Source organism: Sprattus sprattus (assembly GCF_963457725.1).
Source record: "Sprattus sprattus genome assembly, chromosome: 3".
Taxonomy (NCBI): domain Eukaryota; kingdom Metazoa; phylum Chordata; class Actinopteri; order Clupeiformes; family Clupeidae; genus Sprattus; species Sprattus sprattus.
In genome coordinates, this window is record NC_137922.1 from 3,802,984 (window position 1) to 3,825,144 (window position 22,161).

At 40.7% G+C, this 22,161-nt stretch overlaps 1 protein-coding gene and 1 long non-coding RNA gene across 2 annotated transcripts; both read right to left on the minus strand.

Moving 5' to 3' along the window:
• Positions 1 to 1,178: 1,178 nt before the first annotated feature.
• Positions 1,179 to 22,161, minus strand: setdb2 (SET domain bifurcated histone lysine methyltransferase 2). The gene is made up of 12 exons (XM_080835796.1): positions 22,135 to 22,161; positions 21,375 to 21,491; positions 21,162 to 21,275; positions 18,024 to 18,119; positions 17,804 to 17,894; positions 7,297 to 8,079; positions 4,908 to 5,077; positions 4,478 to 4,713; positions 3,381 to 3,414; positions 3,054 to 3,229; positions 1,445 to 1,533; positions 1,179 to 1,345 (listed from the first exon to the last, which is right to left on the minus strand). The coding sequence occupies exons 2-12, from the start codon at positions 21,406 to 21,408 to the stop codon at positions 1,285 to 1,287; spliced, it is 1,884 nt and encodes a 627-aa protein (XP_080691922.1). The 5' UTR covers positions 21,409 to 21,491; positions 22,135 to 22,161; the 3' UTR covers positions 1,179 to 1,284.
• LOC308363098 lies at positions 12,864 to 14,489 on the minus strand. Its single transcript, XR_013968592.1, has 2 exons — positions 14,415 to 14,489; positions 12,864 to 13,902 (listed from the first exon to the last, which is right to left on the minus strand). It is a non-coding gene; the product is annotated as an uncharacterized lncRNA (long non-coding RNA).

Sequence of the window (22,161 nt, forward strand, 5' to 3'; positions counted from 1 at the left end):
GTGGAATTGCATGTTTTAGTTTTTTCCAATTCCATGCCTGTTTGACTAGTATTGCAACTTATATTTCCACCTGAACAACCCCAAGGACTTTAGATGTGTGCACAGTGTAATACCGTCAATATTTCACGATGACATTAATCTGTCCCAGTGTGTCAAACCAAGAAATGTAACGGTGGGTTTATTCAGATATCACCATCATCCCTGCCCTATCAAGAACTGATGACTGACAACCACCATGACTTCTTCTCATCATTTTAAGATCCTGATCTCGTAATTATGATATCTTTTCTCTAGATCTGGATATCACAATGACGACTTTTTGAACACAATAAAGATTCCTACCTGAACTTCAAACAAACAAGAAATCCATCCCTTACTTCGAGTGGCTAGACATTGAGATCAGAGATTGGTGAGGCAAGGGGAAGCATAGCTATGTCAGGTCTTAAAACAATTAAATTAGGCCAGATATAGGATGCCAGTGGGGTTGGATGAGCAGCTGTGCCACACTCAGTATGATCTGCTGTCACCACACTATTGTTAATGTTATTCTGAACACTGCATTCCAAATATATAGCTTCTTTTGAGGGGATGAAGTCTAAACTTTTAACAAGTATTGGCTTCCCACAGCTGTCTGGCTTGGTGTATCACATTCTCAAGGACAGTACACCAGATGAGTGTGTATCTGTTAGTCTTGTACTCAACTCCAACTCAAAGCTCTGTGTCGGACAGGACTAGCATAAGCATGTAATTCACCTTCAGTTTTGGATGTAATGTTTCTCTGCATATATGCATCACAGCTGGGGGTTTTCAATACAACATTGGATTGAGGGATCAGGGCCAAGTATTGTTCAAGAGCTAACAACGATTAAACCAGTAACCAGTAATTAAGTACTAGTAGCTCAATTAGGGTTTTATCACCCACCCCAGCTAAATAAACTGACCCGGTCACCCATGCTTGGAAGAATAAAGTAATGATATTATCATGGTGACTAACTTTATTTAAGAAAGTGAAGAGTATCTGGAGCTGATCAGAGCCACAATCAGTGGATTTTTACCAACACAAAGGTTGAATAATCCTTTGGAGTCATTAGATGGTAGGGGCCCTGAATCAACCATCTGGATAAACAAACACATCTTTACAGTATTTCTGCGGTCAATATTGTGACACATCTCTCCAATCCAGCTGTGTATAAGTGCTGTTATCATGCATCTTCTGTTTCTCTTCTTCATCCCTGATGCCTTCCATTATGCTGCCAGCTGACATTCCTACTGTCCCGTTCTTGTTCAGTCACTACTGACGTTGTGGGAGTAGTCCCAGGTCAGCTCGGTTCCTGCCTCCACTGTCCTAAGAGAAAGCAGGATTGGAAGTATGGACAGATTTCAGCTTGGTGATGAATCAGTTACACATTTGAAGAAATAGTATGCTAGTAGGTGAGTTGCATACCTGCTTGTGAAGAAAGCCATGACGGGAAACTGGGGGTCATGGGTGTCGATGAAGACATTCTGTACAAAGAGGTTCGGGCTACAACTGTGCTGTTGACAAATACACACATAAGCATCAGGGTTACACTACATTCACTAACAATAGGGTATGAAACACACACACATAAGCATCAGGGTTACACTACATTCACTAACAATAGGGTATGAAACACACACACATAAGCATCAGGGTTACACTACATTCACTAACAATAGGGTATCAAACACACACACATAAGCATCAGGGTTACACTACATTCACTAACAATAGGGTATCAAACACACACACATAAGCATCAGGGTTACACTACATTCACTGCAATACTCTTAGAACAATTTTGGATGTGGGGAAGGTATAAAACCTGCCAGCAAATGGCTGAGCATAATTCATTCCGATCCAAGGGCAGGAGTAACAATTAATGGAATAATGGCGCCCTTCCCTAGTCTAACGTGAACCCAAGGAGGTCATCTCAATCCTCTACTCTTCACACTATTCCTGGAATCGCTGGCCAAAAATAAATCCAAAGATATGCCGATATCAAGAGGGTGCAGCCAGTCACCAGTTTAATTGGATTCCAGTTGGAATTAAATATCTCTAGGTATTAGGTTATGTCCAGATCTAGAAATTGTGATATCCATTAATATAGCTTAAAATTAAAAAGTACAATTCTGACAAACAGAAAGGGATATATTGAGATGGTGGTTGCTCCACAACCAAAATGGTAACAGCAACCATCTCTGATGGAATCTTCCAACAATACTGTTTAACTGATTAAGGAGTTTTTATGGATTGAAAAAAAAAAACAGATTAGACTGAACATAGCTTAGCCTTACGAGATGGAAGAAATGTGGAATTCTATAAAAAAGCATTTGAAATGAATAAGCTAGCCAGACGGTTGGCACATAAGGGCTCAGATACACGCAAAGCGCCCCGTTCCATAGGAATCAATGCATTTCCTAGCGTCGCGTTTTTACAAAAACGCGTATGTGTATCTGAGCCCTAAGGAGTCTAACCTCTTTTACAACATTCCCAGTGGCTACGGGTAAAAGCACTCAAGAGTGTGGGGGTTTCACAATGCAAACAAAGAAAGAACACCACAATCTGTATGGGGAAAAGGGTCTTTTACGCAATACATGGTTGGCCAAATAGGATACGTGTTGTAAATGATCTTTTCAGAGATCCTTAAATATGTAACCTAAAATGTAATCTAACTGATGATAGGGGGTTTCTGGAAGTCTTTCCACCTGAAAGGCAGCAAGGGATCTCTCTTTGTACTGGAAAAGAAGGAGGAACAAGTTTAAGAGTTTCTAAAATTCCTCAGATGGCTCAACTTACTCCCAACACGGGACATTTTTTATGGGACCCCATACTCTTCTGCCTAATTCTAAACAAAAAATATCTCTCTTTTTAAAACTTTTTTGGTTTGTTTGTTTGTTTATTGACTGTGAATCCTCTTATACATCTGTATCACCTGTACTTTTGTATAAAGTAAATGTTAACATAAAAATGACCAAAAAGGAAACCCAACCTGTTGTGTAGTATATGACTTAAGTTTATAAACTAGTCTTACCTTGATGAACCGGCCCACATTTCCCTCTTTAGAGGCATCAAGGTAATAATTCTGCTTTGTGCTACTGGATCTCCAGACATCCTCTTGAGGGCCTGTCCTCTGTTGGGAGTCTTTCTCCTTCAGCTGGGGTTCCTCCTCTATCCCCATCTTCTCTTCACCCCTCACCGTCACCGGAGCTAACCAGACAACACAACATTTCAACATGAAATCTCTCCTCATATTTCCAAGAGGTCATGAAGATTAAAAGATGTCAATGACAAAGAACTGAAATGCATATATTCCAACAAGTAACAAGAGAATAGTAGGAATTTCAGGATGTAAGCTTACCTACTTTTCCAACTGACAGGATTCTCTCTTGATCCTGACATTAAAAATGAGATCAGAGGGACAAAATGATAAAAAAAAACACATAGCATAAGTGTAAGATCATAGCATGAGGTTACATGAAAAACTGTGGAGGGCTGTGACAAAAGCGTCCTCAGTGGACCTGTTTTCCCTGTAAGCATACTGATGCTGGTCCAGGGAGCGAAAGCTGGGAGCTGGACAGGGGGGCCAGCCTTAACCACCTCGACTCCAGTCTCTCAAAGCTCTTGGCGATGATGGGAGCGAGCGGCACAGGTCTTTAGTCATTCAAGGTGCTGATGTTACTTTGCTTGGGCACAGGAATAAGATTGCTGTTTAAAACAAGTTGGTACGGCCGCTTTGGCTGAAGACATATTAAAAATGTCCGTGAAGGCATCTGCGAGCTGGTATGCGCATTCTTTGAGCAATCTTCCTGGAATGGCATCTGGTCCCTCTGCCTTCCTTGGGTTCACAGACCTGAGGATGCGTCTTACCTCCTCTGCTGTTACCATGGCTGTGTGGTCTGTGCCAGCAGGTGGGGCAGCAGCTCCATTATCTAGCCCAGATGTCTCGAAGCGGGCATTACATTTAGTCATTTAGCAGAGACTTTTATTCAAAGCGACATACAAAGGGGGAAACAATCAAGTTACGAGCAATAGAAACCTAGTGTTACAAATACTACTTTACATAAGGGATAAAAAGTGCAAGAGTGCTGTAAGTGCGAGTTAAGTACTAGTTAGAGGAAATAGCATTAGAGGAAAAATGAGAAGAGGTGGTAGTCATTTAGTTAATTTGCTTGCGGCCTACTCTATAGTCATAGTTATTGTATTTAATAATTTGGTATATAATATTATGAATTGGTACCAAGTATTGTTTGTTGATTTTTTTTTTTTGTCATTAGGCTTATTTCTATTACTTTTTAAAAGTCTGAATGTCTAATGTCTTTTTTTTATGTTTAGTAGGTTGCATTGGACAAAAGCATCTGCTAAATACTATTACTATAACCATATAACCATTGAACCATGTCGAATTGAGTTGCCATATCAAAATGGCCACCCCAGAGAAACACGCTGGTAACTTGCCTCTCTCCTGACAAAGTCGTCATCTCCATCTGTTGCTGGAAGTGTGTGGTCTGTGGGTCTCTGAATGACAGGGATGTGGGACGGAGAACAAGGATCGGTTGTCGTTGCAGACGATCCTGTTATTGGAAGAGTCCACTCTTCCACCACCTCCACCTCATCGTCTGAGACGGGCTCCTCGCGAGCACACTTCACCACAGGTGACTCCTCTGGTCTCTGCTCTGTTCTAAGAACCACACCTGAGAAGAAAAGGTTTCATTCAGAGTGCCTCTGTTACAAACAGTTAAGAGTCATTTGAGGAGGTCAAAGGTCAAATGATGTGGAGCACCATTGTGTTTCAGTCTGATTCTAAACCATTGAAACGCAGCTGACAAAAATCTGATCTTTCCCAGAAGCAGGTTATGAATCTCATGGAACATGCCTCCCCTCTCACCTGCGTATGTGCAAACGAAGGTCCCAGCATCAAGGTCGTCACGACAACGGACTCCCCAGCCCTGGTCACGTCTGCGGAACACCTGCAGACGAACGCGTACACCATGCTGGACCACACGGTTCAGACAGTGATACGGATCACACCCACACCACGGACTGCATTCATAGAGCCTACACAGACACACAGATCATCATATCATTATCATTCTCAGGACTGACGTCAGTACAGATTTAATGCAGGGTTAACAACTCATGTGAAGAGTTCTACAGTAATGTAGTACAATATAAACTACACATAATGCTAAAGTGTGGGCATTGGCTAAGGTGACGTGTTGAGCCATTTTCAACCAATAAATACCTTTAAAAGCCACGTGTTGCGGCTGGGTACGACTTTTGTGTTAAAACTCCCCATGCACCAAAGCTAACCAACATAACTAAACATAACTCAAAATCCCCCAAATCAATAAAACTTAAAACTGCATGCACCGTGCCAGCCAACATAACTAAACATAACAAAAAGAAATGCTTAATAATATAAATTCCCATACCCCTACCCAGGCAGCCTCTCTCTCTCTCACTCTCCTTTTATATCACATTGCTAATGCCTATATTCATACTGTTAAAATGGCCATATTGCCTTCTGTTAATTGACTACCTAAAAGTACCTCATTATCTGTTTCCCAAATCTACTAAGATAAATGTTCTCTCTTCCTAATAGCATGATCAAATTGCTGATGGATGTGGAAACATTGCTCCTCACCACCACTACTACTCATCTACACATATGGACAGCCAAACTCTACCCACTCACTTCTTTTTTTCACCAACATGTTTTTTCTGCTCCTACTTTCCTTACCCCTGCAACAGTAACCCTATGAGCACAGTGTATACCCACTAAGCTGTTTTATGTATGCATCATGTACCATATGTGGTTTGTCCATTCTACCGAATTGGTGCAAAGTGCGGTCCCTCATAAAAACTATTTACAAAACAATTAAGTATTTAGCCATAGATATTAACTAAGAATATGTTATGATCTATTTAAACCCAAGGCATTAAATTAGATAGTGATAAGCTAAATATATACAAAATCATCATTTATAGGGTACTTTCTATTGGGAAGTAGGTGTCCCCCACCCTGACATCTAAATTTCAATTTCTGTAAATAACACAATTTTTAGATTTTTTTTCCAATAGTGCTATTTCAAAGATCTTTATGATTTAGTTTAAACAGAAGTTGTAAGATTTAGATTCATTGTGGGTTTAATTTTTAAATAAATAAACTATACTCAAAAAATCATGTCCCCAGTTTGTAAAAATAGTCTTCAATGAAGGGAAGGAACACTAATAATACTTTTTTACTATAGTAAGTGCGATGTTTCGGTAGTGACAATTTTTGGAAGAGGAAAAACATTCCAACACATTCTGAAAATACAGTATAAAAATTGACGGTTCTTTTACTAGGTATGTGTACTTTAGATATGGTACAATATACATACGGACAAAGTTTTGGGAATAAAACATACAAAATCTCAAAATATTTCCGACCTGACTTTGCACCAATTCGGTAGAATGGCCCATATACATAATGTACATCTACCAAATGCATGCTGTGTACAACACTTGTCCCCCCTTATGTTCTGCGTAAGCTTCCCGCCTGACTAACAGGTTTTTTTTTTCTTGCCCCTGTTGCCATTGTTCTTGCACTAAAGGGGTACAGGCTCTGGGCTCTGTAAAGTGCCTCGAGACAATACATTTTTCTGGCGTTATATAAAAAAAATTGTATTGAATTTAATTAACATCACCAGCAAGTGGTTGTAATCACTTCAAACCCAAGACTACTTTAATATGAAGCCAATAAAAGGCAAAGTTCATATTACAAATGCTAGCAACTACAAACTGTTAAGATGTTTTCCAAAGCTCGAGATAGCTAGGTTAGTTCATAGCCAGATTAAATGACAACTCTTGCAAAGGTTTGTGTTCCATAGCATCTTGTTGTAAAAAATGACTGCAACAGCTGGTTGGTTGCTTAAAAGGCCAGCAGCAGAAAACCAGTACCATGTTCTCTTATTCCTTATTCTGTGTTCATTGTAGATCTACTTAACAAATGTTGTGTTTACATGAGACCTTGAACCAAAAACGACCACTGATTTACCATAGAATTATAATTTGAAAAGGTTGGTTTTTAATGGGTGTGTTGTCACACCTACTTTGTGACTCTGAGTCTGTAATAACCCCCATACTGTATAACTCAACACTAAATATGCTTCAATTGTAAGCAGACTGTTCAGAGTTTCTAAGGATGGTGCTTTTTCAGTTTAGAAAAATATGAAGATAACATTACTCTACATTACTCTAAGACTAAGCCTATAATAGTCTATGTGACTCACCCTGTGGGCTCAGGTTGTTGCAGCCTCTGGTGCGTGTAGAACTGCACTGGACCCCCTGCAGCCTTCCGAGAGAGCTGCAGACATGCGCAGGTGCGACTGTCTGAGCAACCGTCAGTGCAATCGCAACAGGCAGAGAAGAGTTCTCCCGCACTCAGGAAGCAACCGTGCGGCCACCGCTCCCGGCGGTACCGGAAGTCCGTAGGCTGGGCTGAATCCACCTCATTGCACAGCTGCACCGCCACAGACTCAATCCCCCTGCTCAGGTCCTTCCTGCTCAGGGAGGTCACGACGGGGGGGAGTTCTGGCCGCACCAGGGGGTGAAAGCTGAAGTTCCATGGCTGAAGCACCCCGAAAGCCTCAGTCTGCCGTAGAAAACGCAACACCTCCTCAAAAGTGTGCAGTTCACGCCCACACGGCGCCTTGTAAAACACACCCTCATTCTCCTCGTCAGTGATTTGTGTGGTAATGGTAACATCATCTGCGGTAGAAAACTGGGGCTTGCTAGAGCAGTGGCGTCGGAACTGACACAACAGGGGTGCTCTGAGCGGGTTCTGGCCCAGGAAGTGGTCAGGGTCGGGGGGTAAGACAGCCAGGCAGACAGGGCTGCATTCGTGGGGCTCAAAAATGGGTTGGGAGGATCCAAAATGACCCAGGGCATTCTCTATGTTATATGGTGAAGGTGAGAGGAGCACTAGGTCAAACATGTCTTGATGGGGTGACAGCGGGGTGAGAGGGTCCCTGTGGTCCAGCAAAACAGGCTCCAACTCTCCGCTGTCATCATAACTGGGAAGAAATAAAACCAGCAACACACTTAGCAAGATGAATGTTTTCAATATTTTCATTAAGGGTAAAACGACAGTGTTCAAGAGAGGTCAAAGGTCACAGACATCAGGCTTGGAGGAAACCTCTGTTTTAAACAGCCTCAAATGACTTGATGTAGACTCTACTTCAAATACTGCAGAGGCAGGGCAGGCTTGGAAGAAACCTCTGTTGAAACAGCCTCAAATGACATTATGCAGACTCTACTTCAACCACTGCAGAGGAAGGGCAGGCTTGGAGGAAACCTCTGCTGAAACAGCCTCAAATGACTTGATGTAGACTCTACTTCAAATACTGCAGAGGCAGGGCAGTGTAGTGTTCAAAATAAGAGTAGAGATAAGCTCTAGTTACATTGCAATAGTGTAAAGCTCAATCTAAGTGTTTTCTCATTTACAGAACCAGGACTGTGCACAAACATAAATCTGCATGAGGGCACACACAGAGCTGTCCGCTAGAGGATCATGAGAAAGCTGAATTTGACCAAAAAAAAATGTTTGGATTACAATTGCAGAGTGCACCTTTAACATTTAAAAAAAGTTTCACAGCCTTTTTCCATTTAAGGCCACTAGGCCCGGGGCTTTACCTCAGATTTAAGCACAGGTGAATAGCCATGGTCTTCTGTCTGCATTACAAGGTACAATATTTGGGACATTTGTAAACAAAAAACATCAACACTAGAAACATGTTGACAGTGCTCAGCAACACTTGCACAAGTACACATAAAATAAATGAAAACAACTCTTAGGATAGGTTAGGTCACATGGTGGGGAAAGTGCTCAGTGACAGGCAGGACTTCTTAAGTGACGTCACTACCCGTTGGCTAATTGGTAAAAGCACACCTGCACTGGCATCATCGTGTTGTGAGTCCGCAAAACCCTGGCATGTGGGATTATTTCTTTGTGTTTTGGAAACCACTACAAACACTATATTTGTGAAAAGAACTGACGCTTGAAACGGCTGTAATGCTCGACCTCTAATATGGCTTCCCACAATATACCGCTAAACAATGCAGCTTAGGTCCGGTCCTCAACATTAAAACATCCATATACCACTAGACAACGTAGCTTAGATCCGGTCCTCAATATTAAAACATCAATATACCACTAGACAACGTAGCTTGGGTCCGGTCCTCAACATTAAAACATCAATATACCACTAGACAAGGTAGCTTAGGTCCGGTCCTCAACATTAAAACATCCATATACCACTAGACAACGTAGCTTAGGTCCGGTCCTCAACATTAAAACATCAATATACCACTAGACAACGTAGCTTAGGTCCGGTCCTCAACATTAAAACATCAATATACCACTAGACAACGTAGCTTAGGTCCGGTCCTCAACATTAAAACATCAATATACCACTAGACAACGTAGCTTAGGTCCGGTCCTCAACATTAAAACATCAATATACCACTAGACAACGTAGCTTAGGTCGGGTCCTCAACATTAAAATATCAATATACCGCTAGACAACGTAGCTTAGGTCCGGTCCTCAACATTAAAACATCAATATACCACTAGACAACGTAGCTTAGGTCCGGTCCTCAACATTAAAACATCAATATACCACTAGACAAGGTAGCTTAGGTCCGGTCCTCAACATTAAAACATCAATATACCACTAGACAACGTAGCTTAGGTCCGGTCCTCAACATTAAAACATCAATATACCACTAGACAAGGTAGCTTAGGTCCGGTCCTCAACATTAAAACATCAATATACCACTAGACAACGTAGCTTAGGTCCGGTCCTCAACATTAAAACATCAATATACCACTAGACAAGGTAGCTTAGGTCCGGTCCTCAACATTAAAACATCCATATACCACTAGACAAGGTAGCTTAGGTCCGGTCCTCAACATTAAAACATCCATATACCACCAGACAACGTAGCTGAGGTCCGGTCCTCAACATTAAAACATCAATATACCACTAGACAACGTAGCTTAGGTCCGGTCCTCAACATTAAAACATCAATATACCACTAGACAACGTAGCTTAGGTCCGGTCCTCAACATTAAAACATCAATATACCACTAGACAACGTAGCTTAGGTCGGGTCCTCAACATTAAAACATCAATATACCACTAGACAACGTAGCTTAGGTCCGGTCCTCAACATTAAAACATGAATTTACCACTAGACAACGTAGCTTAGGTCCGGTCCTCAACATTAAAACATGAATTTACCACTAGACAACGTAGCTTAGGTCCGGTCCTCAACATTAAAACATGAATTTACCACTAGACAACGTAGCTTAGGTCCGGTCCTCAACATTAAAACATGACTATACCACTAGACAACGTAGCTTAGGTCCGGTCCTCAACATTAAAACATGAATATACCACTAGACAACGTAGCTTAGGTCCGGTCCTCAACATTAAAACATCAATATAACACTAGACAACGTAGCTTAGGTCCGGTCCTCAACATTAAAACATCAATATAACACTAGACAACGTAGCTTAGGTCCGGTCCTCAACATTAAAACATCAATATACCACTAGACAACGTAGCTTAGGTCCGGTCCTCAACATTAAAACATCAATATACCAGTAGACAAGGTAGCTTAGGTCGGGTCCTCAACATTAAAACATCAATATACCACTAGACAACGTAGCTTAGGTCCGGTCCTCAACATTAAAACATCAATATACCACTAGACAAGGTAGCTTAGGTCCGGTCCTCAACATTAAAACATCAATATACTAGGGCTGTCAAAATTGCTCAAAAATGACATTCGAATGTTCGTTTGTAAAAAAATCACGAATTCGAACTATTCGAATATCTGGTTGTCTATTTTACGCAGTTGCCGTCAATACGTCAATAATGCAAAAAAAAAGCTGTCTCGGACTTTGCCGAGAACATTGCGTTACAGCAGCTTTCACCAACCAGACTACTAGCTCCCCTGCTCTACTTCGGATGCTTATTGAATGGCATAGCCTGTGTAAGTCCAGCTCAGAACAGTTGTGAATAAGAAAGAATAAATGTCCATGTCTGTTGTCTTGCACAGACAACCAATTAAAATCGCCAGGAACAAAACTGATGAACGTAGGCTATATGATTTTGTAATGTAGTGCAACCGTGGCTAAACTGCTGGGTTATTCTCAAAGAAAAAAAAAACATTAGGCTATAAGAACGATCATCGCAAGCAGCACTGCTTCCTTACTTTAAAACTAGGCACATCGCGAACAGACAGAGGCTCATTCACAAAGCAGATAGGCGCTTGTACCGCGGGAGTGTTTTTTTTTCATTCGAATATTATCTCACTTCTGACACCATGTATTGACTTGTACTTTATCATAGAAAGTATTACCCGGTATCCACATATACTGCAAGTTCAGGAGTCTTTATTAAATCAACTGTCTTCCAATCTCAGGTACGTTACACTAGCTTCCGGTTCACGCATCATTTCACAATAAGAGTCCTGATAAGTTCAGTACTAAACATTACACGAGGGACCGCGGGAGTGTTTTTGCACATTCGAATATTAATTTTCACGTTCGAATTCGCGTTTTTGGATACCATTCGAACGAATATTCGAACTTCGACTATTCGTTGACAGCCCTACAATATACCACTAGACAACGTAGCTTAGGTCCGGTCCTCAACATTAAAACATCAATATACCACTAGACAAGGTAGCTTAGGTCCGGTCCTCAACATTAAAACATCCATATACCACTAGACAACGTAGCTGAGGTCCGGTCCTCAACATTAAAACATCAATATACCACTAGACAACGTAGCTTAGGTCCGGTCCTCAACATTAAAACATGAATTTACCACTAGACAACGTAGCTTAGGTCCGGTCCTCAACATTAAAACATGAATTTACCACTAGACAACGTAGCTTAGGTCCGGTCCTCAACATTAAAACATGACTATACCACTAGACAACGTAGCTTAGGTCCGGTCCTCAACATTAAAACATGAATATACCACTAGACAAGGTAGCTTAGGTCGGGTCCTCAACATTAAAACATCAATATACCACTAGACAACGGTCCTCAACATTAAAACATGGAATTAAATAGTTGGAAACAGTGTCCTTCCTTCTTCCGGAAAGTTTCGAGTTTTTTATTTTACAAATACTAGCAAGTCATTTCTGTTACTAGGTAACCTAAGCTTTTTTTATCGTTGAATTGTATTCCATTCCAAAAGTCCCTAGTTCAGGCCCGATTCAGCCCTGTCCCATTCCAGGACTGAACAGGACTTAATTAAACATTAATTTAATTGCAATATGCTCATTGCTTCATTTTCCCATTGTTGTTTTGACTCTTTATCAAAATTCGTTTAGGTCCCTTTGGACGAACGCCTCTTCTAAATACCTTAAACCATACCCATGTTATGCACTTCGTGTTGGGAGCAACAATGCCGGCAGAGCTGCCATCCGTGTCAGAGATATTCTCTGCCTATTTCAATGCAGAGGGTGCTGTAGCCTGGCAACCATAACCAAACCAAACCAAAGGCTCTTTTAAGAGTCACCCATCTTGATCATTGAAAAGCAACTTCCAAATGTTGCACAAGCATTGTTCCCAAGGTTTGTAAATCTACATTTAGTATTCAGACCAAATAGAACTGGGGGGGGGGGGGGTTATAGTATAATAACACATATATTTAGTATCATTTTAACACCGTAATGTGAACCATGGACTTATACAACAATGGTATATTATATTATGCTTTCCTTAGAATTTGAATATGAATTCTTCTGAAGGGGTAAATCACACGTAAGGCCATGTAGGCAAGAGAACAGGAACTTTTATTTAGAAAATTTACTTTCATAAAAATGTGTTCATTTCAGGCTCGCTGACTAAAACTGTTGAGTCTCGGATGAAAATCCATTCTGTCAGTGCCATGCATGCTCCAGAACAATATCACAACAGTATATGAACATTACTATTAACATTAACATAATGTTTGTTTTTTGCCACGTCAGAAACAGAAACAAAACATAACATACAAAATAACATACAAAACCCAACCCATCCCAACATAACTGAACGCAGGTAAAGGCAACTGATGCCAACTCAAGATGCAGTATCGTGCCCCAGTCACTGTGACCAGTGCGCTGAAAACTAAAGATGCAGTTTGGTACCCCAATTACTGTGACCACAGCCCTGCCTCAAGTGCTTGCTCAGCCTCATAGATCATTCTATGGAAGGCAAATTTAAGCTCTGACTGTTTGGATCGTGGCAAGCGTTCCAGTGCAGGAATGAGGCTTTTGAAGAACAGTTTATCATCATCATCATCAAGAGGGGGGGTGGGGGTTGGGGTTGTCTGCCTCTCAGCTGCAGTCAGTTCCCTGTCCTCAGATGAGGTGTTGCTCCATTCCCTGGATCCTCGGCTCCTCTTCCTCGATGGTTCAGTGGGGGTGCTGGAGGTACCAGGTGGTCCAGGGGGGGTGCTGAAGGTACCAAAGACCTCACTCTGGGATCTGGGGGGCACCTGGGCCATCAGTGGGGAATTACTAGCCTCAACTGCCTCTGCCTCATCCGCCGATGTGTGTTCCTCCACTTGCTTGCTCTCCTGTGGGCCTGGAGTGAAAGGGGATGCTGCCTGGCTGCTAGAGGATCGGTTTCCTACTAGGCAGAGCAGTTTAAATTGACCTGAGTTGACCCTGTTTTCAACGAAGGGAGCCAGGAAACCCATGGCTGCATAATGTTTCCATGGCCGATGGTCAGTCCGCCCTGCACCACTCCTGGTCCTCACCTTTTCTTTCTTTTTTTCTCTCAAGTAAGTATCACGAAGATTCTTCCATTTGTCCTTACACTGTTTGGCTATGAGAAAATATGTATACACACACACACACACACACAAACACACAGAGGGAGAGAGAGAAGAAATATTAAATCAATATGCCCGACATCGCCATCGACACATGACCTGTCCTTCTCTTACACACGGACTATGGACTGTCTGACTACCTCAAGCCACAATGCACTTTGTCAAGAATAAAAGTTGCTTATGTATTGCCTAGTTTATCATTTTTACTGTAGAAATTGCATTAGTATGTATATGACTACGTACGTTATTATGATGGCACTACTGGTTAGATGTTAAACTGTATTTCATTGTACTGGTTTCCCTTCCTTTGAGCAATGACAAGTCAGGGTAGGGTTTAAAAACTTTTATCTGTGTTTATCTTCATTTTAAACCTTTCAAAAGCACTTAATGCAAAAGCCATTCCATGACATTAACGACGACCAACATATCCTGCTATGTTAAAGCAGAGACTAAATTTTGCTAAAGCATGCAACCTCTTGAATGCATAAAAAATAATTAAACCCACCATCAGAACCGACAATCTCTGCAACCTTCGTCCACGCATCCAACCTCTTCAAAGTGTCCTTGTAGCCAGACAGCGTGACGTCATACAAGATTGGGAACGAAGCCATGGCGGTTATGAGTTTTTCCTCCATTTTTAAATGTCCCGGTCTGGGACAGAAACACCATATAATTCACCAATCAGCATGCTAACGTTATATGTAACTCATTAGCACCTAGCTAGCTACTATGTGTTCTAATGGATCTTCGGTTAAAGTGTTAGCAGCAAGCTAACAATAATGGTTGATAGCTTCAGTTAAAACCTGCAATATTCTGTTTGCCCTGACATAATTCGTGTAGCATATAAACAACAAACTTAGTCGATGTAGACATCTAAAAAGTGGTGTACACACCTTTATTCACATAAAATATTTCCCAGTAACAGACTCCCGAAAGTGCGCTGCCAACTTTTCTGTAAGGATAGTAGCTGTTAGCTCTCACAAAAGTCTCCAGAAGTCGCTACATGAAGTAATCAGCTAATTAGCATAATATGCAAATATGCTACGCATGCGCACATTAAGCTTTTCTAGGAGAGGTACAATTTGAGCGCAAATACAAAGCTCTAATATTTTGCTGCTATCTAGTCAGACTGGTCGTGCAGGCGCTGTCTGAGTGGAGAGGAGACAGACCTCGCTGTACTCAGCTCTTGTGAGAACGGTTGAAACGTGAACTGCAGAACGGGATATGTGAGATGCTTTTTCAGTGCTTTGTCAACACAATAATCCACCAAATGACATAAAAAAAGTTTCTAGATTTGTCGCCAATCACTTTTTGCTAATAAAGTCACCAAGGGGCTCTGAAAAGCCGCCAGATCTAGTGACAAAGTCGCTAAGTTGGCAACACTGACTCCGCCATCTTGTTCTCGATTTTCTGTGTTACTCCCGCCCCTGTGAACAACGTAGGCCTCCAAATCCTACACCGAATTGATTGGCTTTCAGGTGGTTCTTATTTGCATAAAGTTAAAGAACTTCACCTCCCATTCAACTCCAATGAGAGTGAAGCGTGTGATTTCGCCTGTAATGGAAACGGGCCATAGATAGATAATGACCGCTACACCAATGCTATGGATTACTGTGTGCTCCACAGCCCAATCTCCATTTTACTGCCGAGATCAAGGGGGGGTTTGGAGCATATGATTGGCTAAGCATCATTCCAACAATGTCTTTGTTGTCACACTCTTGCATGGCTGGGCATTCCACCTCTGGTTCAGCATGTTGGGGCAGAAATTGGTTCCACAGATATTGTGTTGTTTTCCTCATGTACAGCTGCTGAGTGCTTATCAGAGGGTTTCAATGTAGTTGGGAGAAGGAGGGAAAATTTGAAAGACCTTGGTCCCCATCCAGGTGCGTTCTGTTCTATTATGACTGAAATGTTCTCTGCTACTTCAGAATAGGTTTAATCTGTCTCGGAGATTCATCCCAGTTCAAAAACATGATTTTGCGAGCAAGATGTTTAGGCTGAGCAGCTGGGAAGACACAAAACTTCCCTGTGCTGGCGGTCAACCACCGATAAAGTTTGCATTCCTAGCTCATTTAGGGAACCAATGCACCAACAGGCACAATAATGCGTTTGGTAGTTTTGACACAATTTCTGAAAGTCTGGTTTTTCTTTTGGTCGGAGATGGCTGCCTTTGGAAGGCAGCATGTAATTATCTCTTCTCCATCTACAGTGGGGAAAATAAGTATTTGTTTGAACCCCTGGCGATTCTAGATCACACATTTCTTTGCAAGTGGCCAAACTTGCGAAATCGGTAGGGGTTCAAATACTTATTTTCCCCACTGTACATGTCTGACAGTGGAGTCACACAAAAAAATGGTTTGTGGATTGAACTGGTGGTAGGAGCCGCTTCTTATTTGTCCCGACCTTCCAGGTGCTGTACTTCATTTGAGTTCAATAAAAAAAACTTTTAGCATTTGGGGTGTTTGGGTCTGTGTCTCCAAAAAGTACTCCTGTTTGGCTTGGTTGGGTGGATGCATTTAGCTGCTCCATCAGCAGTGATATCAGCTTGTCAAAACACATTCTCTACATTCCCTCAGAGATCTGCTGCTGTAGCTCATCCATCTTTGAAGAATTGGCATTCATCTTTGATTCCAAAAAAGTAATCCTCTGTAGTAGCTCAGAGCACTTTAAGCAGGAGCTGGATCTTTGGGTGAAGGAATGCATTTTGTTTGATTGTTTAAGGGCATGCTACTACAGAGCCTTGTGCAAAACAGAATCCACAGGCAACGCAAAAGCAACTTGAGACAAAATCATATCACAACAGAAAGCTCACACAGGTGGTGCACCAGCCAGTAAACGCAGACCTAACTTCACTGGTGCAGAGGTGGAGGTACTGTTGCAGAATGTAGATTCTATTCGACACTGGCTATATCCATGAGATTGAGTTTAGTGCTTCTTTATTTATGCACTGACATTTGCAGTGTCAGTGTACTGCTTTTATTTATTTAGGACATCAGGATGCCTCGTAGAATCATGGCTATAAATGTGAAGCGTAATTGTTAATGATACAAATATTCTATTATTTATTATTATTATTATTATTTAAATCCAAGGATGTCTGAAGAATTGATGTGAATGCAATAACGAACGATTTCTCAGAAATTCAGCCCTTAAGAACATGGGCGCACTCCAATCTGGCTGATTTACAACTGCTATTTAGCGTTCTAAATTCTAAAGTTAAGAACAAATCTCGGATGATAATCTTTCATCTTAACTTTTTCTTAACTCGGTTAGAGGGAGAATGAGAATGAGGTCCAATGTCAATATCTGCCAGTTTCACTAACTTTGTTCACTAAAATTTAAATAGAAGAATCCAGGAAGAATTGAAATGACAGTAAAGGAAATCTCATGCTGGGGCAGTGCAAAAAGCGTCCTGCTCGCTTGATTGAAGGAAGTGGAAGCAGGCATACAGTAAATGGCTCATACTAGAACATACAGCAAACTAAGAAAACATACTTATTACTGGCCATGCACAGAATTACTACAAAGTATTAGCTGCTGATTCATTTCTTTGAGTTGTCTGTGTGTACTGGTGAGTTGGTAATATGGAGAATACAGACCTCTGCTAATGCCTCTCGTAGTGATAAAGAAAGTCAAGAACAAATCCTGGATCCGCCCCATGCTCCACCCCTCCACCAAGTTTCATACAAATCTGCCTGTTAGTTTTTGTGTAAACACCAAACCGAAACATAATCTCCTTTTGAGGAGGTAAACATAAAACCAAAAAAAACATTTTTGGGGAATATACCAACACTGTCTACATTGTGCCAAACACGATGCAAACCTTTAACAAAACAAATGAGGAGTCATAGTTATTTACATAATAGTTCTTCCAAACATGGTAAAAAATAATACCTTATATTCTGTTCAGGAAGTATATCCTCCAACTGCCTTGCTTCCTTGAACGTCAGTTGTGAGCAGCCCAAATCAGACTTTGTTAATATATCTGTCAACAAAAAAGCAACATTGGGTTTAACTAGTGTCTGTTTCATGTCAACAAACCAATGAATATCAATTGCTTATTGAGACAGAGAAGATGTCAATCAAGATATGTAGAAATATTTGGAGGGCACACCTTCGCCGATGACAACTTCCTCAATTGCATAATGTTTCATGTTCAATTTATCCTTCATTTCGAGGTCTTGAAGTACATTCATGCCCTGGACATACTCTACAGGAAACACATTAAGCACAACACATGAACATGAAGTATGGATGGTAGAAACATCAAATTTAAAAAGTGGATCAGTGCATATTCCATACTTTCTGGGGCTGAGTGCCCAAATAGGGGAGAGCAAGGCACGTTGTCAAACTGTTGATTCCTCCAAAACTAAGGCCACTATCAGAAAATTGAAATCTGTACATTATGTGACACACCACTCTGAGTTAAAACCTTGTTTACCTTTAATAAAGGTTACCCAAAACTGAGGTGACCCAGAAATGTGGCATACAACATTTTATTCAAAACCAGGGACCCAAGTTGTCACATGTGTTGTGTTGACTTATTAAAGTCCTGGCAGGTGTTCTCCCCTGAATGGTAGATGCAAGTGGTAGGGTAGATCACTAGGTCGGCGGCCATTTAGTTTGGCTTTCAAATATTAAATACTGGTATGCAATTAGCTCCTCTCTGATTGGCTAATATCGAACAAGAACTCAGTCATCCACTCCCTCGTTGCCAACACTTGTGGAAGTGTGGCTCAAGGGTAAGCAATGACTTCTGCATTACGTGAATGAGGAGGAAAATGAAGAAATGCACACTGAACCAGTACTACAACCAAGAAAACAGATAACCTTTGCAGAACACTCATTTGAAACTCACTTTTAAACCCTGTTTTGGTGATATTACACCATATTCTCCCATTCACGCTGAAGTCCTTTTAAACCCTGTTTTGGTGATATTACACCATATTCTCCCATTCACGCTGAAGTCCTTTTAAACCCTGTTTTGGTGATATTACACCATATTCTCCCATTCACGCTGAAGTCCTTTTAAACCCTGTTTTGGTGATATTACACCATATTCTCCCATTCAGGCTGAAGTCCTTTTAAACCCTGTTTTGGTGATATTACACCATATTCTCCCATTCACGCTGAAGTCCTTTTAAACCCTGTTTTGGTGATATTACACCATATTCTCCCATTCACGCTGAAGTCCTTTTAAACCCTGTTTTGGTGATATTACACCATATTCTCCCATTCAGGCTGAAGTCCTTTTAAACCCTGTTTTGGTGATATTACACCATATTCTCCCATTCACGCTGAAGTCCTTTTAAACCCTGTTTTGGTGATATTACACCATATTATCACATTCACGCTGAAGTCCTTTTAAACCCTGTTTTGGTGATATTACACCATATTCTCCCATTCACGCTGAAGTCCTTTTAAACCCTGTTTTGGGGATATTACACCATATTCTCCCATTCACGCTGAAGTCCTTTTAAACCCTGTTTTGGTGATATTACACCATATTCTCCCATTCACGCTGAAGTCCTTTTAAACCCTGTTTTGGTGATATTACGCCATATTCTCCCATTCACGCTGAAGTCCTTTTAAACCCTGTTTTGGTGATATTACGCCATATTCTCCCATTCACGCTGAAGTCCTTTTAAACCCTGTTTTGGTGATATTGCGCCAAAGTCCTTTTTAGCGTGCCTCCAGTGACACACATTTCAGTTGCCTGCCCACGTACTTCACACCAAAATACACATTTATTTTTACTTTTTTCATTTATTAAGGGTTTGCATGAGGCATCTATCCTTCATATCATAGACAGTAATCCCTTAGGGTTTGCTTGGTCACTCAAAGAACCTTTCGTTTTACCATATCCCCATACAAACAAGAGAATGTTTTTTTTCTGAATGCAAAAGCTGGCAAAACATTTAATAGTTAAAAAGGGAAGTGGTACCACGTATTCAAGGGAAAGTAGTATGTCTTCTGTTTCAAAGCTTTCATATTGGTTACTGTTGCCTAATGTTGGTCCATGGAGGGATATTTGAAAATGGCTTTGGAGGGAGTCTTGAATTTGACACCTGAGTCAATGGATACAACTCCCATAGAACAGAGTCCCATTTCCCTTTCCTGTGCTCTGGTCTTACTTCCACTCTTGCTTCACCTTTTTTCTGTTCTGGACAGCTGGCTAAGTGGGGGGTCCACAATTTGTTCTTCTCTCTTTCTCCTCGAAATACTATTAACATGAGAACTTAAAAAAATGGCATATTCCCATCTAAAAATGTGAAGGTCTGACTACTTTATAAAGTAATTAAACCTAAACAAATTGTTATCCAGGCTTGCGTTATAGTTTATCAAGATGCATATCTTTTCTTTATGACATGAAGATATGCTTCTCTTGCATCTGGATCATTTATTATGCACTCCTGCGGCATGTCTAATATTTTTTTTTAATGAGTCTAATAAAAATTATAATCGTGAAAAAGGTTTGAAGGTGTATAACATATTTAATCTTAAACAAATAAACATTTTACAAATATAATTTAAAGCTTTAAATAACATTATTTATTTCATATAGTGACATTCCTTGCAGTTGTGCCATCTGACTTACTGGTTGCACCACCTGACATTTGTATCTAGACAGGCTTCTACTCAGATGGCTATATCAGCTTAATGCCATTGCTAGCAATTTCATGTTTTATGAAAAACATAAAAATGTACATTTCCCGGTTTTACATTGACTGTACCACCTGACATATCAAGTGTACCAGCCTAACTAGGAGTTGAATGTAGCTATTTGTATCAATTTTTTATATATCTACAAACCTTTTCACTCAGTCATATGGCAAAGATGCTGCTCTAGCATAGAAGATGAAGCCTTACTGGCTACGCCAATGAATACAATGGTATTCACTTCTGGTCCTAATGTTCATTTCAGTAATGTTAAGGCTTACATGCCATTTTTATCAGAGTTTAACTTCGTATGTGCCTTTTGACTTCACCATTCACGTGGCCAAGGTTTGGTAATGTTAGTCTTCAGTCTTTTAGGCACCCTCAGCCTTTCTAGGTGATGTTAAACACGGTTTAATGGTGATGATATTGCATGTTATAGAAATAACTAGGTAAACAGACACAGGTCTCTCTCTCTGGGCATCCTTTCCATATTGTAATGACACTTATAATTACATTATGAGCCTGTCAGTAGCGTAAACAAGCAGCTTACACATGAACAATAGATATCTCGAAAGCTATACCTTGTGCTTACCTTTGTCCGATGCAGTGTTCCCCTTGATCAACTCCCTAAGGTGTACCAGGTATTGCAGTAACATCTCAAACACATTGTCCACGTCCACATTTCTCCAAAAGGCTTTCGCTTTCTCTGCAATGCAAATGTTGAAGTAAAAGGTGATGGCTTGTTGGTATAAAGTCTGTACTATATGTTTCAACATTTAAACATGAAGAAATGTATTTTCCTCACCGATTTTGAGTAATGCTATTTCCCCCTCATCCATTGTTTGGGAAAGAAGCTCTGCTTTTTGTTGATCACCTTTCGAATGTAGTTCGACGTAGTGTTACTGGTCTTGCAGAGCATCAACTGTCAGTAAAAACTACACTTAAGTTATCTTAGCAAATGCCAGGTGTTAAACTGTTATTGATGGCTAACATTATCTAACACATGCCACTTATATGTAGTTATTATTGTAGCAGAATTATTTGCACGTGTGTTGCGTGTTGTGCAACTGTGTACAGGAATCTGGAAATGTGATTCACAATCTGCGTGTGTAATCTGATTTGTAAACGTGTAAATAAAGCTCTAAATGTGTAATGAGACTACTTTACAAATTATTCTGCTACAATAACCATACACTTAGGCCTACCCATTTAAAAACTGTAATACATATGGTGCCAAGCTCTGAGGTAGTTTATCCACCAGCTAGCAACCGAGTTTTAGCCAAAGCTCGCTCGTTGTTCTCAAAATGTATGTTAATACTGTTAAATATTATAATTCGTTGCCAGCGAACTAAATTCACGTTACATCCAGGTTAGCATTTGCACACCAAAGACAATCTAACTACCTAGTTAACGTCAACTAATGTAACATTCCAATAACAACTGCAAGCATCACTAAGTTAACTTGTCTTGACTGTATATCTTTAGAGACTGTATACGAAGTTAATGTTTAGAGCCGTAGTCAAGATGTGGACTGGTTCACCATTTAGAGAAGGACCGTCTGCTACCTTAGATAACTCTCTAATAGTTGTTCC

Coding starts and splice junctions, on each gene's coding strand:
- setdb2 (XM_080835796.1), bottom strand. CDS start 21,408: ATGGATGAGGGGGAAATAGCATTACTCAAAATCG. Junction 4,714..4,907: donor CTTCGTTTGCACATACGCAG/GTGAGAGGGGAG, acceptor TTTTCTTCTCAG/GTGTGGTTCTTAGAACAGAG. Junction 3,230..3,380: donor CCTGTCAGTTGGAAAAGTAG/GTAAGCTTACAT, acceptor TTGTCTGGTTAG/CTCCGGTGACGGTGAGGGGT.